We start from the raw sequence: 27,714 nt of genomic DNA, 5'->3' as shown, positions 1-27,714 counted from the left end.
ATTTATTTATTTATTTATTTAATGTGAGTACGCTGTTGCTCTCTTCAGACACACCAGAAGTGGGCATTAGATTCCATGACAGATGATTGTAAGCCACCATGTGGTGGCTGGGAATTGAACTCAGGATCTCTGGGAGAGCAGCCAATACTCTTTAACTGCTGAGCCATCTCCCCAGTTTACTCTGCTTTTCCTTTTGAGATAGGATTTCATTTGCCCGGGCTGACATTGAACTTACTATGTAACAGTGGCTGACATTGAACTCACTATGTAACAGTGGTGGTTCTGAACTCCTGAGTCTTCTGACTCCACCTTGCAGGCAGTAGAACTCCTTGCTTTATGAACTGTTCTTACTGTGGTGGTCCATGCCTGTTCTGCCAGAATTACAGTATTCAGCAGGCTGAGGTGGAAGGACCACCTGGAGTTGAAGACTAACCTGGTCTACTTAGTTGGCTACAGTTAGCTCTTGTCAAAAAAAAAAAAAAGGACCTAGGGTGTAGCTAGGATGGTAAAGTGCTACCATGAAGCCCAGGCCAACCTTGAACTTCCAACCCTCACAATCTCCCAAGTGCTGTGATTACAGACACCCGCCATCAGTAACTGTAGAATTCCAATCTGAGAATCTCCCTTCCTTCCTTGACTTTTTGCCTCTTAACTTGTTAAGCCTAAACTATTTCCTATTTTGCACTATGAGAAATAGTTTAGCAGATGTAGGGGCAAGTCCTTCCCTGTATGTCTCCTCTCGGGACCATGCAGACAGCCAGACGTCCCTGTCTACCATAGGTACTTTGACACTAATTTTAAACATGTCCTGTTTGAACGTGTACTGCGGTCTGTTGTGGCTGGAGGAGAACTCTTTCTGATCCTTTTTCCAGACAGATGGAAAAGCATTTCATCAGCTCAGCATGTATCAGACATTGTGATTCTCTAGTAACGTCAGCACGTCTTTCTGTATCCACAACTGCTTTTGCTGATGTTTGCAGTAGTTCCCAGGATGGCAATAGTCCATCTTGTCTGCCTAGGACCCAGGCCTGGGCAGTGTAATAGGGTACTCCACTCCTGTATCTCTTAAGTCTTTTTTGTTTTGTTTTTCAAGACAGGGTTTCTCTGTGCAGCCTTGGCTCTACTAGAACTTGCTCTGTAGACCAGGCTGATCTTGAACTCAGAGATTCGCCTGCCTCTGTCTCCCACCAACACCAACACCGGACCTCCTTTAAGTCTTTAAGGATGAGTCTCTGCTAGTTGACCTGACATGTGATATTGTGAGCAATAAGGTGACTTGAGGGGCTGGCACCTCCCGCCATAGTGATTCCTATTCCTCATCCCAGGGAATTAAGAGGGAGGCTCTGTCAGCCGTCATGTTTATTTATCCAAATTATACATTCCTAGACTAGGAAATTACAAGGTATGTGTAAAGACTCACTGCACCTGTGGCAAGACCCTTGGGTGGAACTCCAAGGCTTCTCTGTGCCACCTCTAACTCTGACACCATGGCCTTATGGGTCTTTGGGGTGAGTGTTGACTCAGGCCCTGTGTTCATAGCTTAGCTTGTGAGCTCTGCGTGGGGCTCTTTCCCCAGTGTGCACCCACCCTGAACAGTGGTTTTGGGAACCCAAGTGGATTTGGAAACCAGGCAAAGGATTATGGTTTTCCATTTTAGCAGCTGGCATTGGCCTTTGACTCCTCTTGAAGAACTGAATCACCATGGTAGGAGCTACCATAGTCAAGCCTGCAGTTGGAACCCCTGCTTGCCTGCATTGGTTTAGCTTTTCTGTGACAATAAAGTCTACCTTGTTAGAGATGGTAATACTGTTGTTTCATATCCATTTGGTACCCTTGACTTCCCTACAGCACCAGCTAGGCCAGGTCTGTAGTAGCAGGTCCTCTGTTAACGGTAGCCTAGATCTTTGAAGATTTTTGGGTGTATTTTATATGTTATGAGGGTTTGATCTGCACACATGTAAGGATACTATGTGCATGTGTGGTGCCACCAGAAATCAGAAGAGAGTGTCAGATCCCCTAGAACTGCAGTTACAGATAGTCATGAACCAAGATGTGGGTCCTGGGAACCAAACCCAGGTTCTCTGGAAGAATAGTCTGTACTCCTAACTGCTGATCTGATCCATCTTTAGCACTTACTTTATGTGTTGAGAAGGTCTTACTCTATAGCCTAGGCTGGCCTTGAATTCAGGGGAATTCTCCTGCCTCATGTTCTGGAGTGTTGAGATTGCTGGTGTGATCCACCATGCCCAGTAACTCCTCCAATTCTGTGCAGATCTAATCCCTACTAGCTCAGACTGTGGCTTTTATAATAGGATCAATGCAGATGTAATTAATTACAATGAAGAAGTCATTAGGGCATGTGCTGTAATCTGTGTGACTGGTATGTTTAGAAAACATTAACAAACACTACACACACACATACACACACACACACGTGAGAGAGAGAAAGAACGAGAGAGAACACTATATATGGACAATGTAGAGACTTACAAGCTGAATGCTTCCAAAGACTGCCAGCAAGCCATCAGACATTGGCAGAAAAACAGATTCTCCCTCACCACTCTTAGACGGGACCAACTCTGCCAACATGTGGGTCTCAGACCTACGGTTCTCCAGACCTTTGGGACAGTACATGGGCTTTCAGGCATCCTGTGTGGTGCTTTGTTAAGGCTATCTCTGGCAAACCAAGAGGGGATAGCCTCTCAGAGGTGCTTCATTTCCCTCTCCATAGCATTTCTATGTTCCTAGCAGAGCACTCCACGCCCAAGTGGATTCCTTGTCTCACAGGGCAATTCTCTTCTATCATGCCCACCTCTGGGCCTCTTGGCCCCTTCTCAATACTTCACCGAGACAATTTGACATCTTCGGCGCAGTTCCCATAGAGCATGGCTTTGTCCAAGCTACAAAAAGATTGTTCATGGAGTACTGGCTCCAGGTGTCCTTGCAAGGATGCGATCTCGAGTCACATGAAGATGCTGCCCAGATCTTGAGCCCTCATCCGCTCTACTTGCTTAGGTCCGCTGCAGTGGTCTACAGCTTTGGACATCCACTCCCCTGTGTGTTTGCCCAGCTCCTCCTGGTGCATCTCTCTCATGTACTCAGACACTGCTAGATTTTGAAGTCAGTAGGCTTTTCTCACCTATCCAGGACAGTGCTTCCCCACATGCTCAGGTTTGGTCTTAGTTTTTGGTTTAGAAGCCCTGAAAGAGGCAGGCTCAGACCTTGTGGAGACCTCATTATCTTCTGAAGAGTCTGCTTCGGAGAGGCCTTCCCAAATGTCTCCAGTGTAAAGGAGGCTGCACACGTCCAACAGGGTAGAGGGGCTTCTAGCCCAGAGGCTCTAGAGAAGGCTGGCAGCTAGAGACCTGCCTCTCAGCATCCCATCCAAAGTTTCACAGCCCCTCTCCCTTTCCCCGGGGACTATTAGAGGAGATTTGCTTGGGTTCTTGTTTCAGCCCATTATGTTGCTCTGAAGCTAGGATTACAGGCATTTTATCTGGGGGGTCCCCCCAAAACCACAGGAACCCCAAAAGGAGTGTGAGAATTTGAGATTTGGAACGGGGAGGAAGTCAATAGAGAATGTCACTTGAGCCAGTTATTGCTGTGGAAACTTAAGAGCCCTGCTGGGGAAGCCTGGAAGACAGTAAGTAATACACACCTCAGGGTCCGCTCAAGGGGTGGGAAGCACCGGCACTTGTCTTTCAACTTGTCTCTGTCCAGTTTGGCCAGAACAATGGTCTATAACCAGGTTCCTCTAAAAGAGCAGTAGGCACTCTTATCCTCTGGGTGCCTATCTTAGTCAGGGTTTCTATTCCTGCACAAAACATCATGACCAAGAAGCAAGTTGGGAAGGAAAGGGTTTATTCAGCTTAGACTTCCACATTGCTGTTCATCACCAAAAGAAGTCAGGACTGGAACTCACTCAGGGCAGGAACTTGGAGGCAGGAACTGATGCAGAGGCCATGGAGGGGTGCTGCTTACTGGATCATGTCTCCTGGTTTGCTCAGCTTGCTTTCTTATAGAACCCAGGACTACCAGCCCAGGGATGGCACCACCCACAATGGGCTGGGCCCTCCCCCTTTGGTCACTAATTGAGAAAATGCCTTACAGCTGGATCTCAGGGAGGCATTTCCTCAAGGGAAGGCTCCTTTCTCTGTGATAACTCCAGCTTGTGTCAAGTTGACGTACACAACCAGCCAGTCCAGTACCCACCCATGCTTAGTTTTCCACCTGGATGAGAAGGCAGATGTAGTGGGCAAGAAACCAGTTATACACGTGAAATTAGGGGCACCTCAAGTAGAAAGGGGAGCCTGCCACGTGTGGGCAGAGAGAAGAACATCCCGGGAGCTGAGACCACTAAGGGCAAAGGAGAAGGAAAGAGCATGACACGTCTGTGTGAGAAAGGAAGGAGAAGGAAGAGACTAGATTCCCTCGGGCAGGAAGAAGGCAGCTGAGCTAGCACAGGGCTTTGGAATGGAGTCGTGGCCTCACTGTAAATGGAATGGGCAGTCTTGGGAGGTTTAAACCTTCCAATATTGACACATTTTGACATACACACACACACACACACACACACACACACGATGTTATGTGTCTAGATGCATGTGAGTACAGATGTCCAAGGAAATGAGAAGAAGGTTGGATTCCCTCTAACTGGACTTATAGGCAGCTGTGAGCCACCCAATATGGGTACTGGGAATTGAACCAGAATCCTTTGAAAGAGCAGTAAGTTTAACTGCCCACCCAGGTAGATCCTTGATTAGTGCTACTCTTGGGTCTGCCTCTAAGGTGTACTCAGCTCTCCCTCCTGCCTCAACCCCTCTCCAGTCAAGCACATGACATGACTCAGGGATACATTGGAAGCTAGCTTATTTTTAATATGTTTTGTAAGGACGGAGCTGGGGGAGGGGTGGCTGGAGATGGCTGGGCTCTGGAAGAGTGTTGCTAGTCCTACTGGTCTTCCTCAGCACTGCGGCGGCCAAAGTCCATCCATCCGTAGGCCTCTTCTTCTTCCTCCATTCGTGGCCTCTGCTTCTTGGACAGGTCTGAGGAGGTAACAGGAGGTAAGAACGGAGAGAAGAAGGCCAAGTCTCAAAGAACTGTGGGGTCAGTATGGAGGAACCATGGCTAAACCTGGCTGGCTCAGCAGCTACTACCTGCTATGAAGTGTTGAGGACCCTGGGGCCCCAGCTGCCTTCGATGGTGAGAGGCTGAGCCCAGCTTGTTGAACTGGCGCTGTTCCAGGTCCTCATTGGTCCCTGGTCCAGATGATGCATCCTGTAGCTGGGAGCGGGGCTTCCAAGAAGCTTCCGAGAAGGTAGCTAGAGCCAGCACTAAGACCAGCATGTACACACACAGTCGAGGCATCTTGTCTGAGAAGGGAAGAGAACTGGGCTTCAAGATGGGGCTATTCCATAGTCCCAGAGGTAAAGGGCTAGACCAGATGAGCTCTAATCTGCCTCGCTACAAAAAGAGAGAGGGAGAGGGAGAGAAAGGGAGATAGGGAGGAAAGGAGAGAGGGAGGGGGAGGGGGAGGGGAGGGGGAGAGAGATCTGGTTTCAATGGACTAAACTACAGAGCAATAGACTTCCTCTGATGTCCATATGGGTACTGGCCTTGCTCATCCAAATGTGTGTGTGCATGCACACATACACAGGCACACACACACAATTTCAAATGCAAAAAATCACCCACAATGACCATAGAACAGTATTTTCCAGACTGTTCCACCAGATGAGGCTAGGTCCGGTGACTCTTAGAGCTTAAAGTGAAATTTTAAGTAGCAACAACAAAGAGGCATGCGCACACTAAAAGGTGTTATAGATCATACACTGCCACTTGGAGACCACTAGTATGTCCATCAGAGGCTGGGCCCCATGGTTGCTAGGCAACCTTGGAGCAGAGGCTCCGCTGTGTTTAGCTGATGAACAGCCTGCAACTGTACTTATGCAGCTAAGGAAAATAAATTAAACCCAGCATTTGCAGCCAAGCTGTGGGGTGAGTCAAGTCTGGGGAAACCACAGCTTGGACCTAAAGTAGAATGCCCAAGCAAACATCAAGTTCCAAACCTTATCTGTTCTTGGGACTTGATATTTTCTGTTTTGTTTTTGTTTTTGCTTTTTTTTTTTTTTAACTTTCCCCCGTAAGAAAAATGTGTATTAAAAGATATTAGAAAAAAACAAAAACAAAAACGCCAGGCATAGTGGCGCATGCCTTTAATCCCAGCACTCAGGAGGCAGAGGCAGGCAGATTTCTGAGTTCGAGGCCAGCCTGGTCTACAAAGTGAGTTCCAGGACAGCCAGGGTCTTACAGAGAAACCCTGTCTCGAAAAACTAAAAAAAAAATATATTAGAGGCTGTGAGTGTTGGCACATGCTTTCAAACCCAACACTCAGGAAGCAGAGGCAGGCGGATCTCTGAGTTCAAGGCCAGCCTGGTCTCTACTGGTCTCTATATAGAGCTAGTTGCAGGACAGGCAGGGTGGTACTAGAGAAACCCTATCTTGAAAAAAACAAAAAAACAAAAAACAACCAAACAACAACAACCAAAAAAAAACCTTAAAAATATTAGCTTCTTATGACAAAATTCTCAAATGAGATGTTCTGAGGGAGAGAAATATTTGTGGCTAATAAAGAAATGTTGAAAATCGCAGCTGGACTTGCTGGCTCCTGTTTCTGTCTCAGTACTTGGGAGGCTGAGGCAGGATTGCCTCACTCTCAAGGTTCTGTGAGTGCTAGGCAAACCAGGGCTAGAGTGATACCCTTCCAAAAAGAAAGAATGAATGAAAAGGGGGAAAAAATCAATGCTATAGACAATTGTTCTGTCCAATATGAGCCATACAGCTTGATAAATATGGCAGTCACTAGTTATTTGTGTCTCCTTACATTTGAATGAATTGCTATACAATTTTTCCACCTTTGAACTAGCCACATGATAAGTACTCCTGTGGCTAATGGCTGCTATATAGGAAAGTGCGGATTTAAAGCATTCTCATTATTGCAGAATTTTCTTTTAGGTAGCACTGGCCTAGGAAAGGGCTTGCGACGGGACCCAGAGCTGTGAGTTCCAGTCTTAGCACGTCCTGTCTTCTAGACTTCAGTTTTCTCATCTTAGCAATGGGGGATAGGCCCTCACTTGCTCATCTCCCTGGCTGGCAGGAGCCCCAGGATCATGGCTGGGTTCTAAGTGAAGCAGAAAGGCAGGCGGGAATCACGGACAACAGTGTGGCCTTAGAACTGCGACTCAGTTCCTTCCACTCTGGGCCAAGCAAGGGACCCCATCTCTGGAGACACCATGGCCTGGAGCCTCTAAAGGCAGGGGGCTTGTCAATTCTCATCCTTGCTGTCCCTTCCCTCCCCTCCCTTTCCCTCTTTTCCCTTCCCAATTTCTCACCCACAGAGCTGGGGAATAGTTGGCTGTTGTGGCGCTGGGTCAGCTCTGCTCTGTGCGCTGCTCCAGGTCTGCCTTATAAAGCCCTCGAGGTTCCTCCCAAACCCTCCTTCCAGGTGAGGCCAGACTCCCCACAGCAAGAGAAATGGGCCTGGAATGTAGGTTCAACCTGTCACTCTGCCCCACCCTGTCACAGAGCTGTCAATCAATTAGTTATTTATTCAGAATATGGGGAAAGGGAAGGGCTGAAACAGGGAGGAGACAGACAGGAGACAGATTCCCTGGGCTCCAGAGCAGCTCATTCTACTGTATGCCTTGGGCCATCGGCTTCCTAGTCTTCTATTGGACTACATCCCATGGGGCGGGGCTGAGAGGAGAGGGAAGGGAGAGAATGAATGAGAATCAAATGACCAATGTGCGCATATGTTGATGTTTGATGAACAGGTAGTGTATGCATGTAGGCTGACTTATTGATCCCTGTCCCCTCCATTGGGCTTTGCAAACAGGATATCATTGTCATAGTTATCAGGAGCAATGGGCCATGGGCTGATGGGCTTGCTCTTTCTGTTGAGATTCTCATGTTGGTTGCCTTGGAACCCTTTTATGCTCCTGTTACCATGGAAAACCCTCAGCATCTCTTGTCTATGCCCTCTATGTTGGGCGGGATCTGCCCAACACTCTTGGACCCACTCCTTGGGTTTGCACCTAATCAGACCTCTAGCCAGCCCCCTACTGGGAGCCAGTTCCTTGAGGACCTTGTGTTTCAAGACTCTTCCATGTTGCTTTCAGGGGTAGGTTGTGATTTGCATAAAGAATTCATAACATTGCAACAAAAAAATTACATCTTAAAGTGGTTAGTGAACGAAGGCATTTTTTCAAAGATGTACCGGGAAAGAAAAATGATACATTTCTTGGTTTATTTGATAAACTTCCACCTGAATGTGGTTTGCAAGGTTATAACAATCTCTAGACTTTTTTTTCCATAACTGAGATGAGACATTTGCTCTCATGTATGCGTCATTGGGCCCCCTTTCCTGTCTTGAGGAGCTTTGATGTCCCTTGGGTCTTGTATAAGGGCAGTGGTACCCACGCTCGCAACCAGCCTTGCTGAGAATTAACAGGTGATGAAGGATGCAGGCTGCACTGTGGCCATGGCAACCAGCACCCAAATGTTCTAGTGAATAACCACTCTAATACAGAGCAGGACACGGTGACTCAGCAGATGGAATAAGAAAAAAATAAAAATAAAAAGAAGAAGAAGAGGAGGAGGAGGAGGAGACAAAACGCAGTACAGGCATTGACAGTAATTAATTGAAACACAAAAATCTCAGAGATAGAAGGTATTGGAGGGGGTTGGGAGGAAGGACATGGTAAGAGCAGCTCTTCTCACGTCCTGGGGGGGATGGAGATGCTGGTGTTGCTATGGTAACAGGAAATTACAAGCTTTCCAGAGAGCTAGGTTGATTTCTGCCTGTGGATCAGGTTATGCCCCCGGCTGTTCTTCCCCCAGCTAGGATGGCAATTATTATAAACAGCAGCCTGCCTCCTATTCAGCAGTGGTGGCTGTCATTGTAGGCACTGCAAAGTGCCCATGACAAGGGTCCTCTTCAGAGATGAGAGGCATAGCCCTTTCCCTCGGGTGTGCGCACTGCATATTGTGCTCACAAAGGCCTGTGGTTGGATAAAAGGGAAGGCTTCCTGGCTCTCCCCTTTTCTAGTTGTTGAGATGCTTTCTCCTCCAAACATTGTAGGGGAAATGACTTGAGGGTGGGCCTTGGGACAATGCAATATCCGAAGCATTTTGCACAGCACCCGTGGAAATTTAATACATTTTGCACTTTTCTCCTCCCTTTGTCTATGTTGAACCTCAGTTAGCCGTCTCTGTGAAATGGGATTCATTCATACAGGCATCACAGGGCAGGGGCGGAGGGGAGTGGGAGAAAGTCCAAGCACAAACTTGGCACATTTGGGTAATTCCCTTCAAAGCATCACTTTGTGACCCCGAGATTTCCTGTCCTTCAAGAGAAAGCCCCCACTTAATTGCCACTGGAGGAGGCAGCAAAAATGAAGTCTCTGGAGGCTGAGCCTCCCAAAGGCCATTACCTACCACTGAGCAGGAGGCCAGTGTTGGAAACCAACCCTGAGCTGTTAAGTGGTGTTTGTGTTCACTTTCTGGGCCTGTGAGGTTGGAAACCAGACCATGAGACTTAGTCTCATGCCCTCCCCATGACCCCCGCCCCCACCGTCGTAATAGTGCATGTGACAGGCGGGTAAAGTTCTCTGTGGGAATAAATGCAGTTAGTTTGTGCCATGATCCTAGGACATTAGTGTCATCGTGACTCTATTCTATGGATGAAGAAACTAAGGCCCATGGAGGGGGAGCACTCTCCCCAGTCTGAATTCATGCACATAAAGAGGAGCTGGGCTGGAGCTCCTCCTAGGAGGAGGGATGCGGGAGGCAGAATGATGGTTCACTGAATAAGTAAGTCCCTGTGCCAATCCTTAGAGGCCATTGCAAAGATGTCACTGAAATAAGAAACTCAATATCTATTACCTGTCTGACTGGACCCAGTTTAACTACAAAGCGGAGGAGAGCTTTGAAGTCTTAAGGAGGATCCCAGCCAAGGCTGCTGGTGTGAACAGGAGAGTCTACAAGGCCACATGGCTGAATTAGGGGGTTATGGAGAGTTAAAATGTTGCAAATAATTAAGCCCGGTTTGCAGGCTCAGGCCTTTCATCTCAGCACTTGGGAGGCAGAGGCAGACAGGTCTCTGAGTCTAAACTATCCTGGTCTACAACTAAGACTACATAGAGTTTGTCTCAAAAAAAAAAAAAAAAAGTTGCGAACCAAAGGTAAATTATCTTGGGCTATTTTTCATGTGAGCCGAATGTGGATGCTGGCAATCAAACCTGTGTCCTCTGCAAGAGCAGGAAGTTCTCTTAACCTCGTCTCTCTGGATTGAGGTACCTGTCCTTCCTTCCTTCCTTCCTTCCTTCCTTCCTTCCTTCCTTCCTTCTTTCCCTCCCTCCTTCCTCCTCTTCCTCCTCTTCCTTTTTTAAAAAAATATTTTTGTGTTTTATGCATGTGAGTACGCTGTCTCTGTCTTCAGACACACCAGAAGAGGGCATCGGATCCCACGACAGATGGTTGTGAGCCACCATGTGGTTTGAATTGAACTCAGGACCTCTGGAAGAGCAGTCAGTGCTCTTAACAGCTGAGCCATCTCTCCAGCCCCTCCTTTTTTTTTTTTTTTTTTTTTTTTTTTTTTGACAGAGTTTCTCTGTGTAGCCCTTGCTTGGCTGCCCTGGCACTCACTCTGTAAACTTTTCTGGCCTTGAACTCAAGAGATCTGTCCTCACAGAGATGCCACCAAACCCGGCTCTACATTCTTTATTTACTTACTTAGTTTTGGCGGTATGCATGTGCCTTGGCTTGTGAATGGAGGTCAGAGGGCAACTCTTGGGAGTCAGTTCTCTCCTTCCACCACGTGAGTCCTGGGGCTTTAACTCAGGCAGTCAGGATTGGCAAGGAAGACCTTAAGCTTGATGCTAGCCCATGGGAAAATGTTCTTGACTTTTCAAATATTTAAAATCTGGTTGGGAACGTAGCTCGGTAGTAGAATCCTTGCCCTGTGTGCACCCTGCCCCCAGGTTTATCTCTAGCACTACAAAAACAGAATCGACCCACCCAAACCCTAAATAGTCCAAATTTATTCTCATTAGGGAGCACTAGCTTAGACTGAGGGTCCGGGTAACAAGACCACCGCTGGGATAAGAATATGTACAGTACTGTCATTGCCTGGGTGAGTTGAGAGCCCACGGGTCCAAAAACAGCCATTTTTAGGGTACTCCACTAAGGGCGACTGTTCCCTGGAGACAGGGCTCCAGTCGCAAGCCCGCACGCATGCCTGCCTCGCTCCTGCTCACCCACACAACCCGAACCATTATTGATGAGCGAAAACCGCTGTCACACAGGCCGGTGCCTCAGCTCCCTAATTAGTTCTTAATAGCGGAAAAAGGGAGAGGTTGGCAGTGACTCAGCCTCGCCAGGCAACTGGGGCTTGGAGGGCGTGATGGAACTATGGGAACACCTGTGAGAAGCTCGTCTATGTGGGCATCTTATCCGCTGTGTGGGAGTGGAGGGGCACAGGGATGGCAGCCGGGACGTTGCTCTCAGGCAGAGATAGAGATACCTACCTTCTTGCCCACTTTCAGAAGCCTAGGAGCATACAGAGAGGGCATGGTTACCCCATCCTTTCCTTAGCCTCTCTTGGCATCCAGCCCCTTCCCCCTCCCCCACCCCTCCCTCCTCCCCCACCTGCGTCTCTTAGGTGTGCTTCTCAGGCAAAGGTTGGGGAATCCTCAAACCAGATCCTAGGGATGAGGCCAGACTCAGGCACAGGAGTCTGCATGCAGCATGAGCAGCTGCGCGAGAGAAGGGACCGAGTGAAGGATGCTTTGGAACTCCAGGCTACCCAAATCTGAGGATGCTGAAGTGCATTATCTAAAATGCAGTGTTTGCCTTTAGTCTGAACACACCCTGGCATATGCCTTATTTTTCTGTTATTATTTGTGTGTGTGTGTGTGTGTGTCTCTCTCTCTCTCTTTTTTAAAGATTTATTTTATGTATGTGAGTACACTGTAGCTGTCTTCAGACACACCAGAAGAGGGCATCTGATACCATTACTGATGTTCGTGAGCCACCAGGTGGTTGCTGGGATTTGAACTCAGGACCTCTGGAAGAGCAGTCAGTGCCCTTAACCACTGAGCTATCTCTCTAGCCCTTATTTTTGTTTGTTAAATTACTTTTTCTTCAAAATCATTTTTACTACATTTTATTCATTTATTTATTTTTCATGTGTGTGGCTATGCATGCCCGAAGTGTGAGAGTGGAGGTCAAAGGGCAGCTTGCAGGCGTCACCTCTGTCCTTTCACCTTTTAGGTCCTGGGGATTGAGTTCAGGCTTGGCAACAAGTGTCTTTAGCTAGTGAGCCATCTCACCAAACCGTGGGAAGTTATTGTTTTATTTTTACGAATATGACTGTTTGCCAGCTTGGATATCTGTGCACCACCTGTATGCCTGGTTCTGTGGCGGCCAGAAGAAGGCATCAGATGTTCTCAAGTTGGAGTTACAGTTATGAACTGCCATGGGGGTGCCGGGGAGCAAACCTGGGGCCTCTGAGGAACAACCAGCACTCTTAACTGCTGAGCCATCTCTCTAGGGCCAGACTCTCGGTTCTGAGACAGGGTCTCACTGTGTAACCCTGGCTGTCCAAGGAACTTGCTATGTAGATCAGGCTGGCCTCAACCTTCTGAGCACCAGTATTAAAGACTTGTACCACCACACTCGTCCTACAAGGCAGGGTTTTATGGAGCTTCGCCTAGTCTCAAACTCTCTATTTAGATGAAAATGACCTTGAACTCCTGACCTTTTTGCCTCCACGACTGAAGTGCTTTGCTGTACAATACATCTTTAGTGCACATGGCACTTTACACATATGATCAAGGCTGTTTGAGAGACTGAGGACTGCCTGAGCTACCTATCAAGATAAAGTTTCTATCTTCTCTGTTTCTCTGTCTGTTTGTCTCTGTTTTGTTTGTTTGTTTGTTTGTTTGTTCGACACAGGGTTTCTCTGTGTAGCCCTGGCTGTCCTGGAACTCACTCTATAGACCAGGCTGGCCTCGAACTCAGAAATCCACCTGCCTCTGCTAAAGGCGTGCGCCACCACCGCCCGGCTTCTCCCTCTGTTTTTTTGAGACGGTGTCTCCCAATACAGCTCTGGCAGTCTCTCACAGAACCTGCCATAGTCTCCCAAGTGCTGGGAATAAAGGCTCGCACTACTATGCCCGGTGCAAGAGCCAATCTTTCTGAAAGGTGGGGGTGTGGCGGGGGTGGTGGTGGTGGTGGTGGGGGGGGGAGAAATGGCTCAGTATTTAAGATTTACCTACTACTTTTGCCAAGGATCTGAGTTGGATTTCTGCACGCATGTCTGGCAGCACTTGACATCCAACCATCTCTAGACTCTGTGGCCACCTGCAATCATTTGCATACAATGCTGTGCTCCCTACCTATACATAATCAAAACCAAAACAAAAAAAAATTTCAAACATAAAAGAAAAATGGAGGACAAGCTGGCCGTGGTGGCTCAGTCCCAGCACTGAAGAGACAGAGGCAGGCGGATCTCTGGGATTTTTAAGCCAGCCTGGTCTACAGAGCAAGTTCTCGGACAGCCAAGGGCACACAGAGAAACTCCCAACATGCACACACACACACACACACACACACACACAAATGTCATATGAAATTTTTTATTACGTATAATTAATATATACTAATTCAGATTTTTAGTGGGGTGTGGTGGCACATGTGTTTTACTCTAGCACTCAGGAGGCAGAGGCAGCAGGAACTCAGTGAGTTCCGGGCCAGCCTGGTCTGTATGATGAGTCATTGTCCTAAAGAAAATAATCTTAATGCATAAATGAGAAAACCGATTGAAAGGTTCCTGTGCGGCTGGAGTGTCCTTTCTCAGAGCAGTTCAGAGATGGTTGAGGAAGTGAGGTTTAACCAGGTTTGGTTCCTACAGTTTAGACGAGGGAGCTGCACTGCAAACCCAGTGGGTCTTCTAGGAGTCCAGGGGTGGCTGTCTGTCTCTCTTGGCTCTCAGCGCTTTCTCCCATGCCCTCTTTGGAAGCCCAGTTCTTGTTTAGTGGATCTCTGCTGTGACCCCTGGTTCCTCCATCTCTCTGGCTCCCAACTTACTGTCTATTCACCAGGTCGATCATTTTGGCTATAGGGATGGATGTACTTGTGTAGCTCAGAACCTGGCCGACGGGCAGAGGCCACCACCGTCTTTTCTCCAGCTCCTGTCGGTCTCTCCCTGTAAAACACAGCTACAGAAAGTTCCAGAAGCGGCCACTCTATTCAACTCGAATTATCTGCCACTGGATTGTTGCCTGGCAACATAAGTGAATTGGCTCCTCTTCACTCGCAAGGCCATCAGCGCCTGCCTCTCCTTGCTAACACAGATGTCTGAGCCCACGTTCCGACCTCTTCTTTTCTTGTCTCTGAGCAGCCTGTCTGTCACCTTGCTTAAGGTCAGCCACTCTTCAGGACCCTTTGTCTCAGATTTTCCTACTGGCTTAGAGTCCATGTGCCTCCACTGTCATTCAAATGTTCTTCCATTTATTCAACATTATTATTGTTTACTGTTATTACTATTGTAAGGGTCCGAAAATCACTGAGGGAAGACTCCATACTCAGATAGTATGCAAAGACAAAGAGTGTTTGTTCTGCAGAAACCACCAGTATGCAGGGGTCAACCATTCTCCAAAATGGCAACCTCAGACAAAGGTACACAGGCCTTCTTATAGGAAACTGGGGGATCTCTCTAGAAGGATTAGGTCATCTAAAATTACATTGGTGGGTGCTAGGGAGTGACAGGTCTGCATTCCTATGTCATGATCTTCTAACTGTAGGATGAGAGAGGGCTGCCCAGCACAGCTGGCCCATTCTGAGAGAAGGTATTTCCCCACTTTTGTGGTTATCCCCAGGCTGTTCTTTGGGAGGGGGTTTTATGACCTTGTTTCTGGATTTTTGGTCTGTTTCTGGAGCTGGTGCCCTATGGCCTTCTTTTCAAAATCAGGCCTGGTCCTTAAATGGAGACAAATGGGATTTATGTTGTCCTTTCATATTTATTATTGTTGTTGTTGTTGTTGTTGTTGTTGTTGTTATTGATAGGATCCCACGTGGTCTAGGCTGGCTTTGGACTTGGTAGCATGTGTCTGAGGATAACCTTGAACTCCTGCTCTTCCTGTTTGTACCTTTCCAAGTGCCAGGGTTATGGGCTAGGCCACCATTGCTGGCTATAGCACTACCCTGCCTCTGGGGAAGCAAAGTTGATCAAGTTGGCCCGTGTGCAATCTCCTGAAGAGGCAAATGTATCATGGGAGTTTTGGGGTCATGGATGGTGGGTAGAAACACAGTAGGGAATGTTGCAGGATAGCTGATCATACAGTGAACCCTAAGATCGTATACTGGAAACATCTGACTCTAGTTGTGGTGTGGCTTAGTTCTAGCACGCACCTTTATTCCAAGAGCTTTCTGTTTATTGTAAACAATATTAAATATATAGATCAAGTGGCAGAGCAAGCAACCAGTTGACAGGGATTGTGCATAAAAATTTTTTTGTAAAGAGTGAGAGGAAGTCAAGAGGACGGATAGAGAGACAGTCATACAGGAAGTAGAAAGGAGGGACATTCAGTTGGAAGGGTTTTTAAGATTGTGACGAGGAGGGTGTTTTCTTCTTTCTGGGACAGCGGTTGAGGAGGAAGGTCACCTGGGTGCTTTCTCTGCCTCTCTGAGCTAGCAGGCTCTCACTCCAGTTTCAGGTTCTCAAGTCTTCATTTGGTAAAATCCAATGATTAGGATTTTGATTTAAAAATAAGAGACTCACTGGGCAGTGGTGGCGCACGCCTTTAATCCCAGCACTTGGAAGGCAGAGGCAGGCGGATCTCTGAGTTCAAGACCAGGTCTACAGAGTGAATTCCAGGACAGCCGGGCTCACACAGAGAAACCCTTTCTTGAAAAACTTTAGAGGCAGGATGGAGAGATGGCTCAGTGGTTAAGAGCATTGACTGTTCTTCCAGAGGTCCTGAGTTCAATTCCCAGCAACCACATGGTGGCTCACAACCATCGGTAATGAGACCTGGTGCCCTCTTATGGTGTGCATGCAGGCAGAACATTGTATATATAGTAAATCAACATTAAAAAAAATCTTTTCTGAAGAGAGTGACAGTGTACATACATAAAATAAATAAATCTTAAAATAAAAATTAAAAAAAAACTTTAGAGACAGGGTCCTACTCTATTGCTCAAAATGGCACTAAACTCCTCTATGGCCTTGGCCTCCTCAGTGCTGGGACTACAGACTTGCATTACTAAACTCAGCTAGTGCCTTAAAAATAAAACAAAAACCCCAGCTTGCAGATCACAGCAGGTAGTCTGCTAATCATATGCTCTAAACGTGTGTCAAAAGCCTTATTAAATAAACGTTGATAAGATAACATTGACTCAGTGGGGCCGGTTGAGGCCTGAAGGTTTGTGGGTCTAACAAGCTGCGTGGGGCTGAGCAGCAGCTCTAAAATGCTGTCTCCAAGGTGAAGGGAGAGCTATCCTACGTCATCAGCTCGCTCAGTGTGCAGCCTTTGCGTCGCTTGCTTCCTCTTGTCTCACAGGAACCGAGAATCAATGGCTTGATACACAGAGTGGCTGTCACATGAATGCCCCATCTTAACTTTTAATTTTTCATCGTCTTCCTGTTTTTGACCAATCGTTCCTGATGGGCACAAATGAACCATATAGAAATGATTAAAGACAATGTCAGCTTCTGTGATCTGGCCTGCCATGGCTGGTTGAATGTCTTAGCAACAGTATCCGTGGAGAAGGGACATGGGATTTGGCTCACATTGTGAGGTCCTCTCTCCCAATACACACTTGGTTTTGATGGGGGAGTGATATTGAGAATTAAACTCAGGGCCTAGAACTGATGGCCCTGGCCCTGAGCATGCTGGGTAAGCTCCCTACCACTGAGCTATATCCCCAGCACACACTCTTTATCTACTCACTTATATGTGTGTGGTTGTTTTGCCTGCATATATGTTTTTAAAAATTTTTTTAATTTTATTTTTTTAGTGACAGGGTTTCTCTGTATAACCCTGGCTATCCTGGAACTCACTCTGTAGACCAGGTTGGCCTCAAACTCAGAAATCCACCTGCCTCTGCCTCCTAAGTGCTGAGATTAAAGGCATGCGCCACCACTACCTGCCTCCATATATGTTTATTCACCACCTGTAGATAGTGCCCTTGAGTCAAGAAGTTGGCTTTAGTTCCTCTGGAGCGAGTTACAGATGGTTATTAGTGGGAACTGAACCCAGGTCTTCTGAAAGAAGTCAGTGATCTAAACTGCTGAGCCATCTCTCCAGCCCCTGTGGTTATTTTTAAGATGGAGTCTCATGGACCACAGGCTGACCTTGAATTCCTGATTGTCTTGTCTCTCTCTCTCTCTCTCTCTCTCTCTCTCTCTCTCTCTCTCAGAAATACGCCCTGCCTCTGCCACCACCGCCTGGCCGTATCTCTCTCTTTTGAGTTCAGCCCTAGTCCACAGAGCAAGTTCTAGGGTAACCAGGCCTACATAGTAAGATCCAGTCTCAAAACAAATTTACTTATTGCTATTTTCTGGGGTTTTGGGTTTATATTTTGGTGATGAACCTTCAAGTTCATCTACCCTCAAAAGTCCAATGGGACTGGGCATTGTCTAGCTAATACCCATGGAATTAAACTGTTTGGAGGGCAGGGCTAGAATCCCAATTTGTGACCAGATACTTAAAAGAGCCATTAAGAGTTTGTGTGAGGTATAACTAAAGTCTTGTAGAATGAACTAAGCTTTGAGGTTTTATGTATCTCCTAAAGTTAAAAATGACCAAGAAGGCGTGTGGCCTGTACCTATAGTCCCAATTTAGAAAAACCCATGGAGCTCAGGAATCCAAGGTTAGCCTGGGCAACACAGAAGCCCACTAAAAACAAGTGACAAAGGCTTGTGTATGATAAGATGTATTTTATACTAACGCCACAAGAGGGCACTGCCGAGGCAGGTGGCCAATTGAGTTCTTGAACAGCCTTGGATCTGTTCATGAACCTGTTTGAATTAGCTTTTAGTCATGTTTGTGAACCTGTACCATTTAAGTTGGCTTCTTTTTTTAAAGATTTATCTTATGTATATTAGTACACTATAGCTGTACAGATGGTTGTGAGCCATCTTGTGGTTGCTGGGAATTGAATTCAGGACCTCTGATCACTCTGGCCAAAAGATTTTATTAAGGATGGTTGTGAGCCACCATGTGGTTGCTGGGATTTGAACTTAGGATCTTCGGAAGAGCAGTCAGTGCTCTTAACCTGAGCCATTTCCCCAGCCCTTAAGTTGGCTGGTTTTTTTTTTTTTTTCCCTATTCTTTTTATTTTTTTTTTAATATTTATTTATTTATTATATGTAATTACACTGTAGCTGTCTTCAGACACTCCAGAAGAGGGCATCAGATTTCATTACGGATGGTTGTGAGCCACCATGTGGCTGCTGGGATTTGAACTCAGGACCTTTGGAAGAGCAGTCAGCGCTCTTAACCACTGAGCCATCTCACCAGCCCTTTTTTCCCTATTCTTGCTGGGTATGGAAACCTAGGGCTTCAGAAATGCTAGGCAAGTGCCCTATTACTACCAGATATTCCCAGTTCTATTGATCTTTTAGATTTTGCAAAGTTACTTTATAGCCCAGGCAGGCTTGGGGAACTGAGATCACAGGTGTGTGCCATTAGGCCTGATTTTTTATAAGTATAAAAGAAATGGGCTAGCACTAAGTACTGTGTACTACTGTGTACTTTTTTTTTTTTTTTTTTGGCTTTTCGTGACAGGGTTTCTCTGTGTAGCCCTTGCTGTCCTGGAGCTCACTCTGTAGACCAGGCTCGCCTTGAGCTCAGAAATCTGCCTACCTCTGCCTCCCTCCCAAGTGCTGGGATCAAAGGTGTGTGCCACCACTGCCTGGCTTTTTATTATCTTACTGTGTACATTTTATTTTCTCATGTACTAGGACTGTACTTTGCCTTTTCAACAGAACCTGAGACATCTGTCAGCATTTAGAGCAGTTTCAGCCAAGCAGTAGTGCACAGCTTTAAATTTCAGCACTCTGGAGGCAGGGGCAGGTAGATTGGGAGTTTTAGGCCAGTCTGGTATATAAGAGCTCCGGAACAGATAGGACTAGGATAGTTCCTCAAAAAGTTGTGTGGAGCTTGGGACCATGGGGTATCAGAACTTGTGGGAGTGGGGACCTTCTACTCCTGAGATCCACAACTTTGCTTGCCTTATGCCCTCAGGATTTCCAACGCAGGACTAAACACAAGGACTAGACTACAGGCAGCTTTATACTTCCCAAATGCTGACCCAGGATGACCATCATTTGGGGATCCTCATTCTCCCTACACTTCAATACTTTGCAAGGTCAGGCGGCCACCTTTTAGAGCCAGTTCTCTATCATATAGGTCCCCAGGATCAAATTCACTACAAAATCCAACATGGCTAGTTTAATCCTGCCCTAGAATTCAAGCTGAGTGTTACAAAGCAGCCCCCCCCCCCACGTTACTAAGATAGCCCAACAGCCACAGGGCTCCAGCTGCTTTGTAAGCATATCAGCTCCAGAATGAATTCCATCTGTGTTGATAAGTGATGGGCACAGCTCTGGTAAATGCTTCCCAACTGAGCCTGTCTTTGTGATCCCTCTCTGTATGTAGCTTGACCAAGTGCAATCTGGACATCAGGCGTTTCTGAAAACAAGCTTTATTTAAATAAGGATTTAAATACATTACATAACATTGAAACTGGAGGGGGAAAGAAAACCAAAAGACCAGCTTGTTCCTTCACATGGCACTGGCTCGTACTGAGTTGAAGCCTCTACAGCTAGCCACACAGCCAATGGCACCAGCTTGGCATTTGTTCCGGGCTGGCCTCACCCTTCATGTCGCAACACCTCCCGGCTAGGATAGATCTGCTTCAAAAGACCACCCTGGTGGTGAACTAAATGTCCATGACTTCTCTGGAAAGGTAGCCCTTTCTGAATTCTACCTGGTCAGATACCAGGGCCAGAGACTCCCTCTAGTGACATAGCTGGGGCAGTGTTACCCATTCTGTTCAAGTGGTGACACTCTCCTAGGGCAGGGGACTCTGTCCAGGGAGCCCCAAGGAGCCTCTGGTCAGACATAGCCTCCTGTGATCTTGGGGTTCTTGGCTTGGCTGAAACCTTGTCATTGCTTTGTTCCAGGGTGGACACTGCCAGGGCTTACTGCTCAACCTGTTTAAATGAGGGACTTCAAGACTACACAGCATGGCTCTTTTCAGTTTATTGCATGAAGGAGTTACACTAGTCCAAGTTAAAAGCGGACCCCAAATGATTACATTATACAAGCTGTGAGGTTTTTAAACTTGTGACAAGGGACAGAAGGGAAATTCTACTCATTGCAAGGAAATCCTCACTTAAGCTTCAGAGAGCCACAAGCACTTAAAACCCATGAACCTTCAGCTGATCGTCCTTAGCCAGCCCAATCTGCAAAAAGAGGACAAGGGAGAGGGACAGGTTACATGACGTCAACAGATTCTCCCATATACACCTTGCAAGGAGTCCCAATAAAGAAGAGTACTTCAGTCTATCCCAGTAGACACAATGGTTCAATTGACCACTGTTACTAAAACTTCCCTATGCCACCCCCAAGTACTGTTTGAAAGTGGGAATGTCTACATGTATTTAAAAGCTCAACTGTAAGGATTAGAAATTCAGGAAACCCATAATGCATTGAGGGCGGCCTAAACTCACCTCTATCAGGAACTGGCATATGTTCTTGCGCTGGTCACCCTGTAGCTGAATTACTTCTCCATATTCTGGATGCTCAATTACAGTACCATTGCAGGCAAATTTCTGCAAGGACAAAAGGATGCAGCATCTAAGAGGCCATGCCATCAACACGGACTCCCTTGACGTTTGCACCCTCTCCCTTGGTAGACCATACAACGTGCTCTCTCCACAGCAGACCCACCTTCTTAAACGCCTTCACTAGTTTCTTTTTATCGTAATCATCAGCGATCCCTTGGACAGTGGTAAGGGTCTTCCTGCCGTTTCTCTGTTGAATTCTTATATGGATATAATCCTCAGTGCCAGCAGGAAGCAGGTCATCACCCTTACTTGCATCAGCAAAGGGGTCTGTGAAGAAATAATCCGGAGGTGTCCTTTGTTGTCCCTCCGGGAACTGGCCAGTACTAGAGCTAGCTTTCTGCTCTAGGCCAGCCCTCCCGCCAAGGCTGATCACGTGCTGGAGAGACCTAGTGGGCAGGCAGCGCCCCACCCGGCTGATGCAACCTACCGGAAGCCAGGCTCCCGAGGCGGGGCCTTCCCTCCCAGCTCCGAGACAACGACGGTGACGTAGAGGACATGACGCAGGGGTGGCGGGAGGGGGCGGGTGTGGCTCGCCGAGAGGCAGGAGCCATTAGTAAATGCGCCACCCGAGACGCCGGGCCCGCCCAAGGGCTCACCTCCCACCCGTTTCTTCCGGGCACCCTCAGAGGTCGACCCTGGGCGCAGATCTCGGTTCCACGGGCATCACCACCCCTCCAGCCCGAGCTAAGATGGGCTCGCCGCGCTCGGCGGCTCTCCGAGCTCCGACCCCGCCACCCCCCCCCCAGGCCCGCGCGACCTTCCCCAGGCTCACCGAAAGAGTGGAGGTTCTGGATAGCGGACATACGATACGATTCCTTTTCCTCGGTGGAAACGGCCTGCGGAAGGCGGCTGCGGGAGAAGGCGGGCGGGGGGGACGGAGCGTCGGGAAGCGAGGGGGCTCGAGGGGGAGGCAGCTGAGTCCTCGGCGGCGGCTCAGTGACTGGGGCGGAGGGGCGGCGCCTGTATTCACTTATATAGCCGCCCCTGTGACGCCAGCGCGCTGCCCTCACGTCTCGGCCCCACCCATGGAGTCAAGCTCCCGGACGCCCGAGCGCTGCGGCTTCCTATTGGTCGGGGGGCGGAGTCAAGGCTTGACGCGTGCGCACTGGGTTTGGCCTGGAAAGGATGTTCTGTTGACTCAGGGAGGGGCGAGAGGGGGGAGGGAAAGCTTGGTCCGCCTGCGCGCTTGCGCAGTGGGCATGGTAGTTGTCTGAGCGGCCGCGAAAACTGGCGGAGGTTTCGAGCGCGCCTGCGCCTACCGCACGTTCTACCATCTTGACCCTGTTGGGGTCCTGGCACTAGCTCTGAGATGGGTCTTAGGGTGAGGATCGATTTGCTTTAAAGGGTAATTACGTGCGGGTCCTCCAAAATTCGACTGATCCAGCCACCCATCAACCTACCCTTCTCTGCACGTATTCACAGATATAGCCATTTAATCAGCATAAAATAACGTGATCAAAATTTGGACCTTATATAGGGTATCATTTGGATTAGCATGTTTTAAAATTGGTAACCAAAAATTATTATTTAGATTAATTCTTCTAAGGAAGGAAGTAGTCCCTTAGGTAGGAGTGGGGACCCCAGGAAAAAAATGTCCAAGCCTCACAGGATGCCTTTTGTCCTACAAGCCTGTGTGTGAGGTAAAGCCTTTGTAGAGTCTAGGTGAATATTTTTTTCAAAGCAGTTAACCTTTCTTTTTGTTTTTTCAAGACAGGGTTTTGGCTGTGCTGGAACTCTATAGACCAGGCTGGCCACATGGGGTCTGCTTTTGCCCCATGAGTGGTGGGATTAAAGGCAAGTGCCACCGCGCACACCTTTAATCCCAGCACTTGGGAAGCAGAGACAGGCGGATTTCCGAGTTCGAGGCTAGCCTGGTCTACAGAGTGAGTTCCAGGACAGCCAAGGTATACAGAGAAACCCTGTCTCGAAAAACCGAAAAAAAAAAAAAAAAAAAAAAAGAGACAGCCAAGTGTGATGTAACTGGGTTTGTGGGGGCCAATAGGAGAACCAGAGGCTGATAACTACTGTGTCAGACTTTATTCAAATGCTCCCCAAAGAGTGGGTGCTTTATATAAAATCTCTTAACTTAAAAATACTGCCAACTTCTAGGTATGGTGGTACATCCCAGCTCTCAGGAGAAGGAAGCCAGAGGAAAAAGTTCAAGGTCAAGTGAATTCAGTACTAGACTGGCTACTGTCTCTGAAGAACCAGAAAAATAGGCCGGGTGTGGTGGGGCACGCCTTTGATCTTAGCACTTGTGAGGCAGAGGCTGGCAGATAGATGCCTGCGAGTTTGAGACCCAGCAGATCTATACAATGAGACTTTCAAAACAAGAAACTGCTGGATGGTGGCACACACCTTTAATCCCAGCACTTGGGATGCAGAGGAAGGTGGATTTCTGAGTTAGAGGCCAGCCTGGTCTACAAAGTGAGTTCCAGGACAGCCAGGGCTATCTATACAGAGAAACACTGTCTCGAAAAAAAAAAAAAAACAAACAAAAAACCAAAAGGCCCAAAACAAATACAACAGAGAAAAAAAATGCCAAAAAGCACCACACAATTCCAACAAAAACTTGCAAGCTTAGTCAGGTGTGGTGGCACACGCCTTTAGTCCCAGCACTCAGGAGGCAGAGGTAGGCAGATCTCTGAGTTCAAGGCCAGCCTAGTTTATAGAACAAGTCCCAGGACAACCAGGGCTGTTTGTTACCACAGAGAAACACTGTCTCTTAAAGCAAACAAACCAAACTAAACTAAAACAGCAACAGTAAAAACTTGTGTGCTGGCCTCGTGAACAGTCAGTTTATGCACAGGTCATCAGTCTCCCTGACCTCCTGGACAGGCAGAAAATAAACAGACTAATAATACTGGGTCGAGAGAGGTGCTGGGGAAAGAATTGAGCTGGTGTGACAAGTGCCACAGACCCAGGCTGCTCCTTCAGATGAGCTGGTTAGATAAGACCGGTAAGGCGGTGGCATCGTGGCCTGAGTTTATAAGATGCTGTGGAGCAGGGCAGAAACTCATCAAACAGAACATTCCCCAGGGAGGAAAAGGTGGACATGAAAGGATTTTATTGAGGGGGGGGGTGTCCTGGGGATTGAGTCCAAGGGTCATGCTGGGCAAGTAGTCCTGAGAGGTGTTTTGTTTTGTTTTGTTTTGTTTTGTTTTGTTTTGTTTTGAAGATGCACTCATTTTTTTCAGGGCTGGAGAGATGACTGACTGTCTGCTCTTTGAGAGAATCTGAGTTCTAATCCCATGCCTCACATGGTGGTTCCTAGCGAGCAGTAACTCTGGCCCCAGGAGGTCTGACCTTCTTCTGGCCTGCACTGTATGCTTGTGACGTGCAGACACACACACACACACACACACACACACACACACACACACACACACACACGAAAAACACCTATATACATAAAAATAAAAGTAAGAAGTAAAGATAAGTGTGTATGAATGTTTGCCTGCACGCATGGGACTGAGGTCTTCAGAGGCCAGAAGAGAATGCTGGGAATGGAACCTGAGTCCTCTGCAAGAACTGTAAAGTGCTGTTAACTGCTGGGCCACCTCTTCAGCACACCCCTAAATGTTTTCTTATTTACTACATGATTGGCACCCCCACCCCCTTTTCTTTCTTTTTTTCTTTTTTTTTGAGGCAGGGTGTCATACAGCCTTGGCTGGCTCTTAACTCCTTATTCTCTGACTCTGTTTCCCAAATGCTTTGCATACAGGATGTGCCATGGAGCAAGGGCTCTAAAAAAATATTGGGATTTAAATAATTTAGCTCCCTAGATGTCTGGAAAAGGAACATATATGTTGTGTGTGTGTGTGTGTGTGTGTGTGTATGTGTATGTGTATGTATGTCATGTGCATCTCAATACTATTCATCCAAACTTGAAGACCTGATGCCCCAGCCTGGCAGCCTGGGAACCTTTACGCTCTCCGTTATGGCTCTGTTAGAGAGATCTACCCAGAGTTCAGTTCTCTGTGTTGTGTGAGACCAGATTCTAGTCCCCTTCCTCCATTTCCATAGCAACAGTTTTAGTGCCAGTTTTTTTCAGTAAAGTCCACCCCCACAGGCCTTTTCTTTTCTTTCTTTCTTTCTTTCTTTCTTTCTTTCTTTCTTTCTTTCTTTCTTTCTTTTTTTTTTTTTTTTTTGGTTTCGTTTTTTGAGATAGGGTTTCTCTGTGTATCCCTGGCTGTCCTGGAACTCACTCTGTTGACCAGGCTGGCCTCGAACTCAGAAATTCACCTGCTTCTTCCTCCCAAGTGCTGGGGTTAAAGGCTTGCGCCACCACGCCTGGCCCCCACAGGCCTTTTATAATCACTCTGCACACACTCTGTGTGTGTTCCCCTCCCTTGGCCTGCTTTTCCCTGAACCCCACTTTCTTGTCCCGTTCTTTCCAATTCTCCTGGGTCTTGGTGGTCCTCATTCTCTACCACAGCCGTTTCAGGGAGCTCCCTGAGCCAGAGAAAGCTCATCTGAGATGAGAGCTGGTGTTTGCACCTGCTCCTCCCTTACTTGGAATGTGGTCCTCCCTCCTCTGTGTCTTCCAGGCTCACCTGGTATGCCCTTGCTCTGAGAAGACTGACTGCATGTCCCTCATTTCTGGTATTACTTATTTTGACGTTATGAGACAGGGTCTCATGTGAACTAGGCTGGTCTCGGACTCTTGATCCTTGTGCATCTGCCTTGAAAGTGCTGGGCTTATAGACATGCCTCACCATGCCTGGCATCACGGTATTTATCATGCTGCATTGTGTTTATCTGTATTTTGGACTAGCTACATAATTTGCTAGCCTCACTATTAAAATGAACATGAAGGCCTTGGTCTAAAAGCAGTTAAAATGTTTAAGACAGGACAACAGGGCATACATTAACTGCTCTGTAAGTGAGGGGTATTGTAATTTACACAGGTCACATGCTCTCGAATCTGGCTCTGCCTCTTCCCTTGTATCCTTGCCAGGCTGTGTGTTTAAGGAACAGAACAGTTTTGTGTGTTCTACTTTGTATTGAAGGCGGTGAGTGGATGTGTAGGCATTCATTGTAGATGCTGAGTTACTAGGAATGGCCAACCCCCCGACTAGAAGCTGACCTCTGCTAATCTCAGAGTCTGGAAGCACAGGAGTGATGAGAATAACTCTTGGCCTGGATCTCAAAGAGAGCTGTGTCTCTGGCCTGTTGCGGAGAAAGGAGGGTGGCCCTCCGTAAGCCACTTTCCCAACTCTTCTTGTAGGCGCTTGGCCAGTGTGCACCTGGTATGCTAGTGTGTGCTTTCAGAGCTGACCTCCTTGCTTGTAAACAGCCATTGCCACACATACACTTTGCCCCAGGTAGAATACAGGTGAGAGGGCAGGTGTCAGGGAGTTAGAGACTGTTTTTGCTGAAAAGCGCCAACTCTTCATTTGGCTTTACAGAGGTCTGATAGGTAATTAAAAACAGGATTAAAAGCTAGGTGGTGATGGTGCACGCCTTTAGTCCCAGAACTCAGGAGGCAGAGACAGGTGGAGCTCTGTGAGTCTGAGGCCAGCCTGATCTACAGAGTGAGTGCTAGGACAACCAGGGCTACACAGAGAAATCTGGTTTCAGAGAGAGAGAGAGAGAGAGAGAGAGAGAGAGAGAGAGAGAGATGCCTGGTATTTCTGGCTTCATATTGCATCTGGCTACATCATAATAACATACTCTTTTTTTTTCCAATTTTTTAGATTTATTTCTTTATTATGTATATAGTGTTCTGCCTGTGAGTATGCCTGATCTCATTACCTGTGGTTGCAGGAATTGAACTCAGGACCTCTGGAAGAGCAATTAGTGCTCTTAACCTCTGAGCCATCTCTCCAGTCCCCCATAATAACATTTTCAATAGTCCAGTTCCCCAGAGTAGCCTTGAGAAGTTGCCAGCCTTTGCCCTAAACCTTAAGGCCTAATCTGCCTTTGTGACTAGGCTATTCTCAATATCAATACCGTTCACTTATCTGGGACCCCAGGAACCACAGGCCTGACTGATGAACCCTTTACAACAAAGGGCAGAAATGCTCCCTAAGCAGCCTTAGTCAAGCCCTGCCTAGCCAGTCCAGAGATAATAGTCAGAGGTCACAATCAACTTGACCTCACCAGATGAACAACTGACTGCAGCCAGGGAAACAGAGTTTACACGATGGCCCTTAGATAGACCATCAAGCATCTGTTTTTCCTAGCACAGCCAAGCTGAGAATAAAGCTGCCTTCACCAGCCTAAAACTCACAGAGATCCAACTGCCTCTGTCTTGAGAGTGCTGGATTAAAGATGTGTACCATCATACTCTGTTCTTGACAAATTCCTAGGTCTCCTAGGCTGACTTTGAACTCCTAAGAGGCCGAGGACTTCTCTTCTAAAAGTATTGAGATTACAATGTGCCACCCATGCCTTGTTTGAGAAGCAATATTGCTATTTTCATTTTATTTTTAATTTTTTTGAGGCAAGATCTCTTTGTAGACTAGGCTAGCCTAGAACTCACAGAGAGCCATCTAGTCTCCGCCTCCCAAGTGCTGAGATTAAAGGTATGTGTTACCATACCCAGCCTTTTTTTTTTTTTTTTTTTTTTTGAGATAGGGTCTCACATAATTTGGGCTGACTCACGTGCAGCCTCTAGCCTGCACTTCCCGAGTGCTAGAATTATAGAACTATATGCATGAACTACTATGCTTGGCTTTGCTTTTCTTTCCTCTCCTCTCCTCTCCTCTTCTCTCTCTCTCTCTCTCTTTCTTTTTTTTTTCTTCTTCTTCTTTTTCTTTTTTTTCTTTTTGGTTTTTCGAGACAGGGTTTCT

The 27,714-nt window shown here is 47.3% G+C and overlaps 2 protein-coding genes across 2 annotated transcripts; both read right to left on the bottom strand.

Moving 5' to 3' along the window:
• Positions 1 to 4,852: 4,852 nt before the first annotated feature.
• Positions 4,853 to 7,443, bottom strand: Gast (gastrin). The gene is made up of 3 exons (NM_010257.4): positions 7,392 to 7,443; positions 5,157 to 5,372; positions 4,853 to 5,045 (listed from the first exon to the last, which is right to left on the bottom strand). The coding sequence occupies exons 2-3, from the start codon at positions 5,365 to 5,367 to the stop codon at positions 4,951 to 4,953; spliced, it is 306 nt and encodes a 101-aa protein (NP_034387.3). The 5' UTR covers positions 5,368 to 5,372; positions 7,392 to 7,443; the 3' UTR covers positions 4,853 to 4,950.
• Positions 7,444 to 19,750: 12,307 nt separating this feature from the next.
• Positions 19,751 to 21,901, bottom strand: Eif1 (eukaryotic translation initiation factor 1). Its single transcript, NM_011508.2, has 4 exons — positions 21,690 to 21,901; positions 21,021 to 21,184; positions 20,801 to 20,902; positions 19,751 to 20,533 (listed from the first exon to the last, which is right to left on the bottom strand). The coding sequence occupies exons 1-4, from the start codon at positions 21,718 to 21,720 to the stop codon at positions 20,489 to 20,491; spliced, it is 342 nt and encodes a 113-aa protein (NP_035638.1). The 5' UTR covers positions 21,721 to 21,901; the 3' UTR covers positions 19,751 to 20,488.
• Positions 21,902 to 27,714: the final 5,813 nt, after the last annotated feature.

This window comes from Mus musculus, chromosome 11, assembly GCF_000001635.26.
Source record: "Mus musculus strain C57BL/6J chromosome 11, GRCm38.p6 C57BL/6J".
Lineage (NCBI taxonomy): Eukaryota > Metazoa > Chordata > Mammalia > Rodentia > Muridae > Mus > Mus musculus.
Note: the sequence above shows the minus strand (reverse complement) of the source record. Positions and strands in the feature narration are given on the sequence as shown.

Bases quoted from the DNA above. Each gene is read 5' to 3' on its own strand.
- Gast (NM_010257.4), bottom strand. From the start codon at position 5,367: ATGCCTCGACTGTGTGTGTACATGCTGGTCTTAGTGCTGGCTCTAGCT. The intron at 5,046-5,156 runs GTAGTAGCTGCT...TTACCTCCTCAG, and splicing joins TCCTCAACACTTCATAGCAG to ACCTGTCCAAGAAGCAGAGG.
- Eif1 (NM_011508.2), bottom strand. From the start codon at position 21,720: ATGTCCGCTATCCAGAACCTCCACTCTTTCG. The intron at 21,185-21,689 runs GTGAGCCTGGGG...ATTTCTTCACAG, and splicing joins CCAGAACCTCCACTCTTTCG to ACCCCTTTGCTGATGCAAGT. The intron at 20,534-20,800 runs GTGAGTTTAGGC...CTCTTTTTGCAG, and splicing joins TATGCCAGTTCCTGATAGAG to ATTGGGCTGGCTAAGGACGA.